The sequence below is a fragment of the Corella eumyota genome, chromosome 5 (genome assembly GCF_963082875.1).
Source record: "Corella eumyota chromosome 5, kaCorEumy4.1, whole genome shotgun sequence".
Taxonomy (NCBI): Eukaryota; Metazoa; Chordata; class Ascidiacea; order Phlebobranchia; family Corellidae; genus Corella; species Corella eumyota.
The window spans coordinates 6,784,407-6,799,631 of NC_137494.1; the positions used below are offsets into that span (position 1 = coordinate 6,784,407).

A 15,225-nucleotide genomic window follows, 5' to 3' on the forward strand; every position below is an offset into this window, starting at 1 on the left:
TTTTTGGGGTGTTTGAAATTTGAACACAAAGCGTTTCGACAAAGTGGTTTTGTATGAAAGCGTCAGTCAAAGTCATTGTTCAAATATTGTTTCACCAAATGTTAAAGTTTAACGTGCTTTATCAAGACTTATACTTTACAATAAAGAATAATAATCGACGTAAGCGTATAGACCAAATTAGGATCAAACAACTAGAGGAATCTCGAAACAAAATAATTCGATATCAGCTTAGTCGTAAAAACGTTTAAAATCAAAATAATTTTAAAGCCTTTTTTATTTCAGCATTTATTTAAATATTATTTTAAACCAAAATTTTGTTTTCCTTCTTAAACAATGGCGTCAGTCGTAGCAGAGCAACAACCAACCCTTAACGAACTCCCATCCGAGCCCCAGGGAAAAGAAGGGGCTGCGTGTATGCCATGGCCAATTCCACTCCCTAACCCATCCCTCAAAGTTAAATATACAAAGGTAAGTTTGTTTTTGCAATACGTAAAAATTTGAAAACTTAGAATGGTTTTGTATAAAGGTTGGCACACTAAACATAATTTAGGAATATATGTTAGTCTTAAACTCTCTAAACTTTTGGTTGGCAATATTTACCAATAGAACAAAATTTTTTTTGTTGGAATAGCGTCTGAAAGGCATTTAGCAAATAAATTTTCCAATACCAGAATTAACAAGGGATGAAGTAAATGTCGATATTTACTACCGAAATTTTCCGGAGATTTACGAAGTGCTATTACCAATTAGTGGTTCCCCATTTGAAGTAACAATGAAGGGCCCAAGTTCTCGATTTCCCTTTGATAAAGTAGTAATTTTACGATCGAAAAGGGCGATAATTTGCAAATTCTATCCATATACCTTAGTGTCTTTCGTATAATTTCCAACACATTGCGATCGATTCGCGATAAAAAAAAAACAATTTCTGCCAATGAATCGGTGAAATGCGAAACTTTAAAGTCGAAAAGGTTTGGCAAATTACGTTCAGGCCTGTTCGACTTTAAACATTAACCGCCGCTCTGGAAACCGAGTTTAATTTTATTGTTACATAAATTGTCCGACAATTCGGCGCATTAAAGTTTTTACAACTTTCCAAAACTTGTTTACTACCGCGAATAATTTATAAATATGCCATGTCTCATCCATATATGTGTATGCAAAATGATATTTAATATCAAACCTTAGTGACGTGAGCATCAGCGTGATGTCATCGTTGGCGCTTCCAAGCGAATGGAGAAAGTGGCTATTCTGGAATACTCCCATTTTTTCGTGTGCAGATTTATGTAATCATCATGTCTGGTAGTTTAATGGCGGAAATTTTATGTGATTAGCAAATATTAGTTTTTATTGATTTAAACCAGATTGGGGAAGCTGTTTTAAGACTTCGGTCGTTTTGTAGGCTTTGTAGAAAATGCGACTTAAACGTAAAGTAAGTTTACAGCATTGCTTGAATTATTTAAAAAATATTTTGTGTTGACGTGATTTTTAATAACCTTCACACGTATGTCATTCATTTTCAGGTGTTTTGAACGTTAATAGAATGCGTACGAAATTCGGAAATGTTACGCGAAAAATCGGCATTTCACGGCGTTACAAATTTAGCACGACCTTTAGTACCATGTTATATGTAAACGTGCCATTTAACCAATAAAGTTAAACCCTAATTTTTGACGCTGGACTACATCAAAACAAAAAATCGCTTAAGCCAAATTTAATACTTTATCAAAACGAACGTGTTACTTTCATAGAGGTCTGATAAGCCAAGATCAATATTTTGATATGAACCGCCAACCTCTAAGTAACGAACGAATCAATCAAATTCAGCCCTGTCACGCACTGTCTTGTACTAGGCGCAAGTTTCTTTGTAATCGAGAAACACTCTTACCAAATATCAACCGCGACTTACATCTAAAAAGTTGTTCCATTTTCGTAATCCATGTTTGTGTATAACAGGTGCATCAGAACATTTTAAAACATTACTGGGGATTCTTTTAGGTTGATACGTGTAAATCATCACCGTATAAGATATTGAAAAATGGAATATTTGTATTTCGTTGTTTTGTGTCAATTGAAACAAGCAGTAATCCTCGCCCCGGGGTTATTGTGACAGCTCGTTACTAAATATTTTGCTAGTCTATTCGTGTGAGGCCGTATTTAGGCTCCGGTGTTATTGGCGATTGATATTCGACCTAAAATATTACAAAAAATTGGATTTTGAGTAACAAAGCTCCGCCTAAATTGCTTGAAGGTGGCGACTGTAGTAGAGTTACAAACCACTTAGCGCCAAAATCGTGAAGCTAGTTAAATGAAGCTGTTTTTTTGGATTAAATATTAAAAATACTTAAATGTAAATCTTTTATAATTCAATATACTCAAACAATAATATCAAAATATACTTGTCTATTGTAAAGGTTTTTTTAATATTTCGTATTGTTAACAAAGAGTTAAAGTCGATTTTAAACTCTTTTTAATTGTTAGTAGCCGTGCGTCAATATAGGTAAGGATTTTGTTAAGCACCAATAAATTTACTTTGTAAATGTACTCCATTTGTCTACTAGGGGATTAACAGGGATTAAATATAATCGAATTATCATTTACCTAATTGGCATTCGTCCATAGCTTACTTATAGACGACTAAAAGTTTTGCAAGTTACGAACCACAAAAAAATGCAGAAATTTAACTTTCTTGATGTGTCAAACTGACACATACTTTGTTGTAACAAAAAGTAAATTGCTTTTTAAATTGTTTTCGATATAATCGCATCGAAAGATACCTTAAGGGCCTATGCTAACTTACACGCAAAATGATTTTCTTTCATCACTGAAAAAAGTTTTTTTACAAAACCAACACCGGGCTCGCGTTGGTATCAATGAATCAGCAACCGTTATCCAAAAATAATCGCCAGATTGCCGTTAATTACATAATATCGCAAATCTATGACGTCATATCGCGAGCGAAAATCTTGTTCGTGTTACCACTGTCCGCTAGATCGCGCCCAAGATGTCGCTGATTAGAGACGACATCGTGAGCTTGATAAAAAATATCAAAGTTTTCATTACAAACGGCTCTTTGTTAGGAATGCTTGTTTTACATTTTTTGATCCTATTAGCTCGTTGTTTATGCTTTGCAGATGTTTGTAGCCTCCTAATTTCGTTTTCCTTATCTGAAATTATTCCAAACACTTGATATTTTAATCGCTTTGGTACGTTTTTGTTACGAACAGAATAGACTGACGGCCTACTTAGAAATCTAGATTTGTACGATGTAAAGCTATTTGTAAATAACCTGACAACCCACCGATAAGGCTTCTGAAAATTGAGTACACTATAAAACCGCCGCCAAGCTATTATACGCTTTAAAACGTTATTTAACTTTGAAATTTTACAGCTTTTCATTGATAACGAGTGGGTAGACGCCGAAAACGGTGCCGAATTTGACGACATCAATCCCTCCAACGAAAAAGTCATTGCCAGCATTGCTGAGGGATCAAAGGTACGCCTATCAACGGATCAAACGTTATCTTAGATCAATACACCATACACATAACATAAAACACCCTTGTGTTCATTCGTTTAGGCCGACGTTGAAAAGGCAGTCGCTGCGGCTAGACGAGCCTACAAGCCTGGCTCGGCATGGAGAAAAATGGATGCATCTGATCGAGGCGTTTTAATTGGAAAACTTGCCGACTTGATCGACGCTAACAAGCATTACTTGGCTGTAGGTTGATTTAAGAATTAACAGTTTTAAAATTTAACTTTGTTTATTAACACTAATAGATGCATTTTAACTGTTTAAAGGTATATTAATATAGCTATTAAAAAAGTATAAGTTATGGTAGTCTCAATCTAATGTTGTTATCACTCTTCCACTCTTCTATGATGTAATAAATCCAATTAAATGTTTTACCATTTTAGTGTCTTGAAACATTGGACAGTGGAAAGCCTTACACTCACTCGTTCTTTATGGATACAACAGCCTTGTCCAAACTGCTGCGATATTATGCTGGCTGGACAGATAAAATGCACGGAAAAACTGTACCGGTAGATGGCGATTATCTGAGCTACACACTTGTGCAACCTATGGGTGTATGTGGTCTTATTTTGCCAGTAAGTTTCTATATTTTTTGTGAAAGCACTTTAGGAATACAAGAGTCTTCTTTTAATAATGCCCTAACATTATTTTAAGTAATATTTAGATTTGAATGTATGACTTGGTAATGACAACTAACTTAACAAAACAGTATACTTTGGCTAATTGAAAAAAATGTTACATTAAAAGTAATTTACAACAAACTTTAAAAGGGAGAAAAATTATAAATTTAAAATCTTTTTTCATCTAAAACTTTTTAGTTCAACATTCCCTTGATTTCCCTTGGAATGAAAATGGGGCCAGCTTTATGCTGTGGTAACACTGTTGTCGTAAAACCAGACGAACACACACCATTGACCGCTCTTTTTGTTGCCTCACTTGTCAAGGAGGCTGGTTTTCCGGCTGGTGTTTTTAACGTGGTTCCAGGTGGTCCGGCCACTGGTGCTGCTGTTGTTGACCACCATGGCGTAAATAAGATTTCGTTCACTGGCTCAATAGAGGTAAAGATTTTTTTCCTAATTTTTCTCCTAATTCTTTTTTGTACTTTTTTTGTGAAATATCAATAAACCAATTTTTTTACAGGTTGGTCGAAAAATCGAAGAAGCGTCGTCCAAAACCAATTTTAAAAGACTCACTCTAGAGCTTTCTGGGAACTGCCCCAACATCATTTTTGCCGACACTAACGGTTAGTTTTTAATAACTTGATTTCAGAATTAAAAGATACATTTTATGGCCTAGGTCGATTTCTAAATTAAGGTTATCTTTAATAAATAAATATATGCTTTAACAATTGTTTTGTGCTGTTAAACATTATGAAATATGTGAATAACAATATTTTAATTTTTTTGAATGTGTTTCATTTTTAGGCCTACATCCAGCTATTTATTTTTAATTATTTTTTTATTCCAATAGTTGATTATGCTGTCGAAAATGCCCACCAAGCTGTTTTTATGAACCAAGGCCAAATGTGTACAGCTGGGGCCAGAACCTTCGTCCACGAAGACATATACGACGAGTTCGTGCAAAAAAGCGTTGCCAGGGCAACCAAAAAAATGGTCGGTGATCCATTCCAACTCTACTCCGAGCAAGGCCCACAGGTAAAAACATCACGTGATTAGCATTTGATTTCGATCAGTTTCGGTTGACAGCTTGTCTGAAGACTGTTTTGTGAAAATTTTAACATTTTAATAATTTTAAAAACAAGTTAGCTTTGCGATAAAATCTACCGCCGAATAAATGTAATTTGGCGCGAGCGGTGGGGGAATAATATAGGTATGATCTTTGATAACTTATCTGTCTACGGTGCTTGTATATTATATTTATAATACTTTGCTAATTTCGAAAAACAAGCATACGCAATACAAAATTCGGTAAAACCCAGATTAGATAAAAAATTGTAATTTGACAACATTTTAAATATATCTGATTTTATTACGATTACAATTAAGGCATTCTTCGCAACAAAATAATTTTCATATAAACATTTTTCAATTTTTCTAAATGTCATGCAAAATCGACATCGCCCTTAAAATGGTCACTTCTGTGACGTCATACCCGATGACGTCATATGGAATTATAGTTCGTGGTGAGTCGATTTAAGGTCTTGAATTGCTTGCAGAATGTCTGGTTTAATAGTGTCCACGTTAATGTTCGGACCCCACGCTTTGATCACGTGACCCTTTCCGTCCACCAAATATTTCCAAAAATTCCATTTCGGCTCCTTGTCACCAGCGCTTTCTAGTGTCAAGAGTAAAAATTGTTAATTTTTTTACGTTTATGGGGTGCATTTTAAAGTATAGAAAAGTGTTTAAAAATAGATATAAATATTATTGTCCCCAAGAACATATAGGTTAGTCTAACAAGTCGTCGTTTGTTAAAAACCAAAAATTTAAAGTTTACTTACCGGCCAAGAACCGGTAAGCCGGATCGGCCTGTCTATCGGCGACGTCCATTTTGCCAAAAATCGGAAAAGTTGCTTTGTAAGTTTGTCGCGCAAAAATTTCGATGTCTTCGTTACTGTGCGGTTCTTGTTCGCCGAATTGGTTGCACGGAAAACCGAGCACAGTGAAGGGTTCTTTCTGTCTCTCCGCGAGTTCGGTGTGTATCTGAGCAAGCTGCTTGTAGTGCTCGTCTGTGTAGCCACATTCGCTTGCCAGGTTGACCACCAGCGACACCTTATGGAAAAATAGGGATTGATATATTTGAGAATAAAAAATACTAAAAATTATTATTTTAACAGTTTTTTTACAATAACACCCTTAAAGTATATCAGTTTGAATGGAACGATTTCACGAAAATTAGTTTTTGATTTTTTCTTTAACAAACCTGACCCATTTCACAGTTTACTTCAAACTAACACTTTTAAATAAATATGACCCAGACTTATTTGGTGATATTGTCAAAAAGGAAATCAACAAGACCGCATTAAAATAAAGTAATAACCTTTGTCTTACTCCCTTTAATTTAAAATCATAAAAAAAGTTTTATTTGGTTTTAAAAAAAGTTTTAAAAAGTTTTATTACCCCGATCGGTTTCCGGCCAATTAAGTTTTAGCATACGATGTTACATCATCGGTAGTTAAATATCATTTTTCTAGCTAAAATTTTTTATTTTACAGCTTATTATAAACTTGATAATACCAACTTTAAAACAGCTGGTTCCGGTTGCAAGTTATATCTTATTACAGTAACGTTTAAATGGGTATAAAAAATTGCTTACTTTGCCTCTGTATTTCTCAAGCGAAACCCTTTTTCCTCGCAAGTTGGTTACTTTGTAGCCGTAAAATCCTTCCTTACCGTAAACTGTCAACGTGAAGAATATAACACTAAGAAGGATACTTAATACTACTTTTGCCATATCGATTATGATGTAGATAAAATACACGCACAGATTTTACCAATATGGTTTCTTACTTAACTGCGGTTTGTTCTTTCGAGCCTTGCGCTGTGTGAAACGAAGCGTCTTAAAATACCCTTTTCTCCCTCTCTCAAATTTATTTCTTTTTTCGCTTACTGTTAACTTGAATGTCTTTTTAAACCTAATGGAAATTGTGCATACCCTAACTTATATATTTTCCTATTCATATTTTTAGATTAGTCACGAACATTTCGACAGAATTATGAACTATATTAATTCTGGTGTCGAAGAAGGTGCTACAATTGAATGTGGCGGAAAACGACTCGGTGAAAATGGTTATTATATTCAACCAACAGTCTTTTCAAATGTTACTGACGACATGAAAATAGTAAAAGAAGAGGTAACAATCTAATCCAAAATACAAAACTCGTATTTAAATTATTCTGTATTGGAAACAAGCATTTTTATGCAAAATGGCATTTTACTATTAAACTAGATAACGCACAAAGTTTCTTACCAATTTATAAAATTGTTTAAAAAAAATTGATATCAACACTTTTTAAATTAAACTTAGGCTACAACTTAAATATTTTTTTTATTAAGGTATTTGGACCAGTGCAATGTATTCTAAAGTTTAAAACTATCGGAGAGGTTATAAGAAGGGCGAATTCTACCGAACACGGTCTAGCTGCTGGAATTTTTACCAATGACGTCAGCGCAGCTCTTGAAATGGCAAAAGCGATGGAATCAGGAACAGTATGGTAAGATACTTTTTATTTAAATTTTGCAATCTAAAAATTTTATTTTTTCAAGTAAGTTTAAATTATGAATATGCGCAATATTGAATTTTGTTGTATTTTTTAGGATCAATTGTTATAATGTTTATGCTGTGCAAAGTCCGTTTGGTGGGATGAAAATGTCAGGAAAAGGCAAAGAAATGTAAGTTTCATTAAAAATATTGTTACAAGTTTGTTCTACACTTTATTTTTTTTTACAATTACAGCGCGCATCATATTGTTGAATTTTTTAAACATTTGGTTAAATATCTTTTTTAGGGGCGAAGAGAGTCTACAAGAATTTTGTGAACTAAAGACGATCACCCTCAAACTCCCACAGCTACAGGACGTTTCTTTCAGTGCTAATTTTGCCAAAAACTACAGTGCGCCAGTGGTTAGGGCCGACGATGACGACTGCCACAAAGCAAAAGTCATCCTAACTTAAAAACAATGTAGATGGTCAAGAAACAGAATGGACAGCCTTGCGCATGTGCACTACAAGAGCATTTTTATTGACTTTATGTGTGCAGCAAAGTTAGAAGCTAATTTAAATGGATTTTTGTAAAAAGTTGCGAATTCAGTGTATAAAGTTTGGTAGAAATTAACTTGCTATGTATAATTTGTTCCGATTTTTTTACCCTTTTTACTCTGGTTTTATTATATTAAGGTTTGTGAATTAAAGGCTTCTACCTTTTTGTATTTTGACAGTTTTTTTATTTATTAAAAACTTTTGATAGTTTTTATATGTTCTTTACTAATTGTTTTATTGATTTTAATCTAATCTTACCGTTTTTGCTTTATTGCTTCTCTTTGTAACTATTTTCTAATAAATTTACTGATTTTTTTCTATTTTACTAACAAATTAAAAAGGTAAAATGTAAATTAATAAAAAAGTGGTAATTTTTGACATGTTAAGTTTTAGCTTATTGAAAAGTTTTGTATAAAGTGGGGACAAATATTACTTAAAAATATGAATGGCGGGAAAATTTATAGTTAGTGGACAATTAGGGGGTTTCCCATTGAATCGTTTTTTTCACAATCAATTTTATGGCAATGGTAAAATTAATCGTTTTTAACACCAGCAAGAACTGACTGTTAAATTCTTAATGGAATCCCAAAGTCAATTTGGGCTAACTTACAACGTTAGCAGAGATTATTCCAATGAAACTGTTAATATTAGTAAAATAAATGAACAGGTAATTTTTATTTATATTTGTGTTTAACAAAAAAACTGGCGGTATCTGTGAGTTATTAGCAGATATAAGCACTATTGACCTGTGATTTGATGTGATTGTCCAATTTTTTTGTTATATTTTCTTATTCTTAATAATATGACATGGACGACTCTACAAATTGAAATTGACAAAGCCATTTTCTACCAACTGACCAACGTAACCTAAATATTATTAAGCATGTAGCTAAAAAATTAACTTTCTCATTTTTTTTTTTTGTTTTTTAAGTAGTAAATAATTAGGTTTAAGTTAATTGTAGTTCATGCTTTTAGGTTGCCAGGTTTCCAACAGTGTCTCAAGTCACATTGCGAAGGTCAGCATTAAATCCAAGTGAAAGCCAATTAGCCTTTCTTGATCAAAATCAAACTTTGTCACAAAAAGTTTCAGCAGCATGGTAATATTTGTAGAAAAAATTACTTTTTTAGCCAAATTTAAAAAATTTTTTTTTATAATTTTTATTCCAAACTTACTTTAATGTATGATTAAATGTAATCTGGTATTATTTTTTTTATTTATAATTGGCTTGTATATATATTATATAATTAACTAATATTTATTTGGTTTAAAAAATGTTACCATATGATTTTATGGTTCTTTTTATTATCATACAGTAGCTCAGCAATGGTTTTTACCTCGTAGTTTATTTAAATCAGGTATAGTCATGGGCTAATTGGAGCTTTGTCAGAAGTTTCTAATGATAACACAGAACAAAATAACTATGGTATGTTTAAATCTATTTTGTTACTTGTTTAAAGAATTTTTTTGTGTTACATTTGATTTATTATTGTTAAAATAGGTTATTCGATTGCAAAATCAAGTTGTTATTACTTGCTAGTTGCTTTAAGATGGCTAAATGGGATGCAGCTAACACTATTTCCACACTTAAAGGTACTTGTTTTAGTTTTACAATCAACAATTTAGTAGTAAATACTTGAACAGCTATATATACATGTTTTTTATTTTGTTCAATTAGCTTTCTAACGAAGAATTGATAAACAATTTTTCACCAAATAGTGATTGGTAAGTTAATTTTTTAGCACTATAAATTTTAAGTTATTACTAATTCTTTAACAGTTTTAAAAAAAATCGGTTTGCAACTCTTGAAATTTTTTATTCCAAACTTACTTTAATGTATGATTAAATGTAATCTGGTATTATTTTTTTTATTTATAATTGGCTTGTATATATATTATATAATTAACTAATATTTATTGTAGGACTGATAGTCCGATACGATTGTTAGCCTGGCATTCTAAGGCTTGCAAGTTTGCTCTTGCCCATAGAGATGACACAGTTCATATTCATTATTGCGACAAGTAAGATTAAAATTTAAAATATTTGATGTTTTTATAATACGTATATAAAATATATACATATGCCATCTACTAAGCTTTATTGTATAAATTCCTAGTTATTTAAATAAAACATTGTGGATTTATTTATTTAAGCGACTTAGTTCCAATGTTAAAACACAAACTCCAACGAAATATTTCTTGCATGGAGTGGAAACCTCTGGCGGGATGCACTCTTGCAGTTGGAACACAAACATCGGTTCTTATTTGGAATATTGATCCAGCCTCACTTTCAACCAGACCATCTACTGGCGCAGTTCAGGTATTAAAAGCATTAAATGTTATAACATTATGTCTTGTGTTGATTGATTATTGTAAAGATCGATTTTTGTTTGTAGTTGAACCCTAAAAAATTAAATTTAGGTTAACAGATTAATACAAAATTTTTAAATTTTTTGTTGTTTTATATTTACATAATAAAACAAAATATTTTATAGATTTTAGATTTTTTTTACCAATAATAATGGAAATTTTGGCCCTAGCAGTTTCTTTCACCATGAAGTTTTAATCTACAAAGTTATTTCTGCAGTTAGAGTATTTTAAACTATCTCAAAATTTCTTACAATTTTTTTTAGGTTTTAACTTATGCAGGACACTCACCTGTTTCATCTCTAGCTTGGAGTCCCTCAGATGATGATATTTTGTTTACTTGTTCAGCGTTAAGTTCAGCTATTGTTGTGAGTCAGCTATATTCTAATTTTGTATATCTGAGCATAAGTTTGTACTGTTAATATTAATTTACTCAAGGGGACTACAACATGAAAGTAGTGAGAATCAAACCAATCTCCTTATGATGTAAAGCCAAGTGTTAAAAACCACTACATGATACCATCAGTTTTCTTAAAATCAATTCTATGGCCATGTGTAATGATTTAATTTAAAAAAAACATTAACCAAGCTCAATCACACCTAATTATAAGATCATAATGGTTTTATGGGGACATGTCTGGAAAAACATTATGCATTTACTATGATTAAAACAAATTTGCCTTAGGTATGGAATGTTAGTTTACTACAATACCAAGTGTTACAACATGTGAGTGGCAGTGGAGGCATATCACGTCTACTTTTCTCACCAGAGGGCAGCAAAATGGTTGCCATGACGCCAAGTTCTTCTTTTCGGGTATTCGAAACTGCAACTTGGGGCAATGAGCGGTGGTGTAATTTAGCTGGTAGGGTGCAGGTAAGTTTATTTTGCCTTTTGATTGTTTTAAAACCAATTTGAATATTTTAATTTAAGATAGGAGGAATTCAACTTTCCAAAGAATATCAATAAATAATAAAAATTCTGTTTTTGACCAAAAAAGGTTTCGTCTTTAAAAAAAAGGGAGTCACTAGGCTATAGTATTTTCTACTCTAACACAGTACCAATCGACCGTTGATTGGTATTGAACTATACTTGAATACTATTACAAACACCGTTTAAAAAACGTCAATTTATTTTAATGCTTAAGTCGGCGTGTTGGAACCCAACCGGCACCATTTTACTTTTCACCCTTGTCGGCGACCTCAGAATTTATTCGCTTACTTTTACCGACTCGTATTTGCTCGATTCACCGGTGGTTGAAGGATCAAAACATGCTTCGGTAGCGATCGATTTGTCACGTGACGAAGCCCAAGATGAAACAAATAGTGATACAAATGATAAGTAAGTTAACTTTGTATATCAACCTGTGTCATTTTTTTTCTACATGTTAAAAAATGTTTTGCTTTTTTTAGAGGGAATCAGGGTATTCACCAAATAGTTTGGGATGAAACTGGTGAGAGGGTGGCCGTGTTGTTTAAAAAAACTGACCCAAACAATTCAACTATCATGATATTCGATGTTGCTAACGAACCTGGCTTCTCTATAACAGAAAGGTAAAATTCTTGATCTAGACTTAATTAGAATTTAAAGCTAGTGTTCAAACCGGCAGCGTGGTGTAGTGGAAAGAACAATTGCTACACCACACATGGGGTCGTGGGTTCAATCCCCACTGATCTCATGCTGTAGCGCCCTTGAGTAAGGCGATACAAACAGTATGAACTCCTGCTGAGCCAGCAATTAGTCAGCAGTATAATTATCGGGCAATTATAATCTATAATATCCCACACTGCCGCAGGCAACTCGAAACTGGGTCGGGGTAGTAACTGATGTTACTCTATGTTTAAGTTGCGCTATATACAAAAAAAAATATATACAAAAAAAAATAATAATTGGTATTATTACTGATTTTATTAAAAAATTAAAATTCTAGCGTTGGTGGCCCTGTTACATCTGAGACTGGTGACATACCCAATTTGATTTCATTTAAACCTGATTTTAATGGCGGTGCTTGCCTAACAGTGGTAAGGAATTTAATATACATTGACGCCCTTTTTTCTTAATAACTTCTGCGTAATCAGGCAGTTCGTATTGGGTTAAGGTAAAGTACTTTACTACTTGGGGTCTTAGGTTTGTTTTACTACTTGGGGTCTTAGGTAAGGAAGACGCTTATTGACCGTAAGTCTTATTGGGTAAAAATGTCAAAAATGTTAAAATTGTATTTCATGGCAGTGCTTCACAAGCGGGGTTGTTCAGTATTACCTAATGCCTTTTAAAGCCGTTGCGAAATCGCAAAATCGTCTGAAGACCTTGCCGGTGACGTCACCCATGCAACGATACGCTTCCATGAACAATACGACTTCGAATATTCTGGAGGAAAGTCATCGGATTTGGAGTTCTCCCGACAATAGGGCAATTTATGCGAGCTGAATAAAACGGCCAATTTTCTTGCATTGTCCAATTAATTATGTGTTGGAGCCTTAGCCTAGTGTGTTAAAAATATTTTACGGGTCATTTTTTCTTTTAAAACCGAGAAATCTTGTATGGGTAATCATATACATGCATGAAATAAAAAAATATGATAACAAGTAGTGTATTATGATATAAAAATGGTTTTAATTTTAGCAATATTTCAAATTATTTGCAAGCAACTTAAAAAGAATGCAACTTCTAATGGCTTATGGTTTATTAGGTAAGAGGGAGGGGGTATTAATTTTTAAAATGAGACGTTTTCCTTATTTTAAAGAGACATTTTTCCTGAGACTTTTTCGTTATTTTGTTAACAGCTTTCTAGTTTAATCAATAAAATGTCCAAGTTTTAAGCCTGACAAAAAACAATACAAATTTTTATTTGGTATTTTATATTTCCAATAATATCAAATTTCCCATGTTTAACGTCCACCCATTAAATTTTTCACCCGATATTCCTTTTCTGCACCCAATTCAGTCTACACGTTGTCTGGCACATCAGTACATTCAACCTCGAACGGTTTACAATTGAGAACGCCACAGCTTTTTATAACAACGTCGTAAACAGGGCAGTCTTGATTATTCGTTTGAATATTCTCGATTTGTCGAACTGTACTCTGCAAAAATATTTACCATCAAGCATAACTTCATGTTTTATAGTATTTTCCTTAGAATTGTAGCTTCTGTTTTATAGGATCTTTTAAAAGGCCAATGTGTAGTAAAGTTTTAGTTATATATCAGTGGTTTAGGGTAGGGCTTTTTCCATTTTTAAAACAATTAGCCTGTTTTAATTAACTAACTTACCTATTGTTCGGTCAAACCTATGCAAACATAAACAAAGTGTTTAATGAGTTACAATTGCAAACCTTTTTACATATAAACTAGAATTTATTCTTGATTTTACTAATTATACATTAGGGCTACAAAAATATTTAACTCAACGTGGTATTCTTAATTAAACATTTAAAAGTAGAATTTAGTCACCAAAGATAAACAAACAACAATAAGTAATCAAAATGTTTAACGCACCATTCCTTTTATCACCACTCCAAACACGACATGTTTGTTGTCCAAAAATGAGCACTTTCTCAGGGTGATAAAGAATTGAGCTCCGTTGGTGTTCGGTCCGGAGTTTGCCATACTCAACCAACCAGCTCCATAATGTTTAAGATGGAAGTTCTCGTCTCTGAATGTCCCGTACTCCCCGTTTTGGTTTCGGTATACACTTGTACCTGTTTAAGAGTAGTTTATAAAGTTTTCCGACTGAGAATAGAAGTTAGTTTACAGCTGTGTTGGTAAACTTTTTTCTACCTAAAATTTTGGGCTTTCTTACATAATAGAAATATTTTCTGTCTTTGGTCACAGAGGTTGTTGTGCAATTACCGTTGTTGGCTCGATTGTCAACTTTTTTAAACATTTTAATAATTTATTATACAGGGAGTTTACCTCCTCTTTTTACAGGGAGTTTACCTCCTTTTTACAGGGAGTTTACCTCCTCTTCCGTCGCCCAGTTCATAATCTCCTCCTTGGAGCATAAAATTCTTGATACATCGGTGAAACTTGGAGTCTTTGTAGCCGAATCCGCACTTAATAAACAAAACACAATCACTTTAAAAATATTAATACGATAAAGTTAGTCATGTTTGTTTTAATTTATTTCTTTACCGCTCCGGTACATAAATCGCAGAAGTTTTGTACAGTTCTTGGAACGATTCTACTGAACAATCCGATCATGATTCTTTGACATGGGTGACCGCCAATAGATACATCCAAGTAGGCCTTTATTTAAATAAATAATTTAAATTAAGTTTTAACGACAAAGTTGTATTGTATTTTAAATAATTTTACTCAATATGTAAAACTGATATAAACGTCAAGTTATAGCTGTTTTTATAAAGAAGCTCACCGCCGAAGATACTGTTAACTTTCGGTTGGCAGAACATAATGTCAAAACAGCAAACATAAAAACAAATCTGGATAATCCAAACATGTTGCAGTTTTTTCCAAAGTATTACCTACGTATCTTCTCCGCAACTTGTGTAAAAAGATTTTAAAGGGTATGAAATACCTTTTTATATATTTTTTGTTTAAGTGTATTCAACTCAAGCTGCATTGGCAATGTATGTATTGTCAATGATTTTTAACC

The 15,225-nt window shown here is 32.9% G+C and overlaps 4 protein-coding genes across 4 annotated transcripts; 2 read left to right on the forward strand and 2 right to left on the reverse strand.

Moving 5' to 3' along the window:
* The first annotated feature begins 288 nt into the window (after positions 1-288).
* Positions 289-8,602, forward strand: LOC145751826 (retinal dehydrogenase 2-like). Its single transcript, XM_082567942.1, has 11 exons — positions 289-468; positions 3,389-3,493; positions 3,578-3,718; positions 3,916-4,107; positions 4,351-4,590; positions 4,673-4,775; positions 5,003-5,187; positions 7,182-7,346; positions 7,550-7,707; positions 7,811-7,885; positions 8,002-8,602. Exons 1-11 carry the CDS (start codon positions 334-336, stop codon positions 8,165-8,167), a joined length of 1,665 nt encoding a protein of 554 aa, XP_082424068.1. The 5' UTR covers positions 289-333; the 3' UTR covers positions 8,168-8,602.
* LOC145751827 (glutathione peroxidase 7-like) lies at positions 5,512-7,017 on the reverse strand. Its single transcript, XM_082567943.1, has 3 exons — positions 6,809-7,017; positions 5,994-6,264; positions 5,512-5,827 (listed from the first exon to the last, which is right to left on the reverse strand). The coding sequence occupies exons 1-3, from the start codon at positions 6,944-6,946 to the stop codon at positions 5,664-5,666; spliced, it is 573 nt and encodes a 190-aa protein (XP_082424069.1). The 5' UTR covers positions 6,947-7,017; the 3' UTR covers positions 5,512-5,663.
* Positions 8,603-8,782: 180 nt separating the features above from the next.
* On the forward strand, positions 8,783-13,114 carry LOC145752864 (aladin-like). The gene is made up of 13 exons (XM_082569223.1): positions 8,783-8,918; positions 9,227-9,348; positions 9,608-9,675; positions 9,751-9,842; positions 9,928-9,974; positions 10,172-10,270; positions 10,403-10,568; positions 10,882-10,983; positions 11,301-11,489; positions 11,761-11,954; positions 12,026-12,166; positions 12,544-12,634; positions 12,843-13,114. Exons 1-13 carry the CDS (start codon positions 8,829-8,831, stop codon positions 13,038-13,040), a joined length of 1,599 nt encoding a protein of 532 aa, XP_082425349.1. The 5' UTR covers positions 8,783-8,828; the 3' UTR covers positions 13,041-13,114.
* A 329-nt stretch (positions 13,115-13,443) lies between these two features.
* On the reverse strand, positions 13,444-15,146 carry LOC145753782 (uncharacterized). The gene is made up of 5 exons (XM_082570229.1): positions 14,986-15,146; positions 14,745-14,858; positions 14,572-14,665; positions 14,109-14,311; positions 13,444-13,696 (listed from the first exon to the last, which is right to left on the reverse strand). The coding sequence occupies exons 1-5, from the start codon at positions 15,067-15,069 to the stop codon at positions 13,559-13,561; spliced, it is 633 nt and encodes a 210-aa protein (XP_082426355.1). The 5' UTR covers positions 15,070-15,146; the 3' UTR covers positions 13,444-13,558.
* Between the last annotated feature and the right edge of the window lie 79 nt (positions 15,147-15,225).

Coding starts and splice junctions, on each gene's coding strand:
- LOC145751826 (XM_082567942.1), top strand. CDS start 334: ATGGCGTCAGTCGTAGCAGAGCAACAACCAACCCTTAACGAACTCCCA. Junction 5,188..7,181: donor ACTCCGAGCAAGGCCCACAG/GTAAAAACATCA, acceptor TCATATTTTTAG/ATTAGTCACGAACATTTCGA. Junction 7,886..8,001: donor TCAGGAAAAGGCAAAGAAAT/GTAAGTTTCATT, acceptor TATCTTTTTTAG/GGGCGAAGAGAGTCTACAAG.
- LOC145751827 (XM_082567943.1), bottom strand. CDS start 6,946: ATGGCAAAAGTAGTATTAAGTATCCTTCTTAGTGTTATATTCTTCACG. Junction 6,265..6,808: donor TTGAGAAATACAGAGGCAAA/GTAAGCAATTTT, acceptor TTTTTCCATAAG/GTGTCGCTGGTGGTCAACCT. Junction 5,828..5,993: donor GGCTTACCGGTTCTTGGCCG/GTAAGTAAACTT, acceptor TCTTGACACTAG/AAAGCGCTGGTGACAAGGAG.
- LOC145752864 (XM_082569223.1), top strand. CDS start 8,829: ATGGAATCCCAAAGTCAATTTGGGCTAACTTACAACGTTAGCAGAGAT. Junction 9,676..9,750: donor CACAGAACAAAATAACTATG/GTATGTTTAAAT, acceptor TTGTTAAAATAG/GTTATTCGATTGCAAAATCA. Junction 11,955..12,025: donor AATAGTGATACAAATGATAA/GTAAGTTAACTT, acceptor TGCTTTTTTTAG/AGGGAATCAGGGTATTCACC.
- LOC145753782 (XM_082570229.1), bottom strand. CDS start 15,069: ATGTTTGGATTATCCAGATTTGTTTTTATGTTTGCTGTTTTGACATTA. Junction 14,666..14,744: donor GCGATTTATGTACCGGAGCG/GTAAAGAAATAA, acceptor TTGTTTATTAAG/TGCGGATTCGGCTACAAAGA. Junction 13,697..14,108: donor GAGTGGTGATAAAAGGAATG/GTGCGTTAAACA, acceptor ATATTTTTGCAG/AGTACAGTTCGACAAATCGA.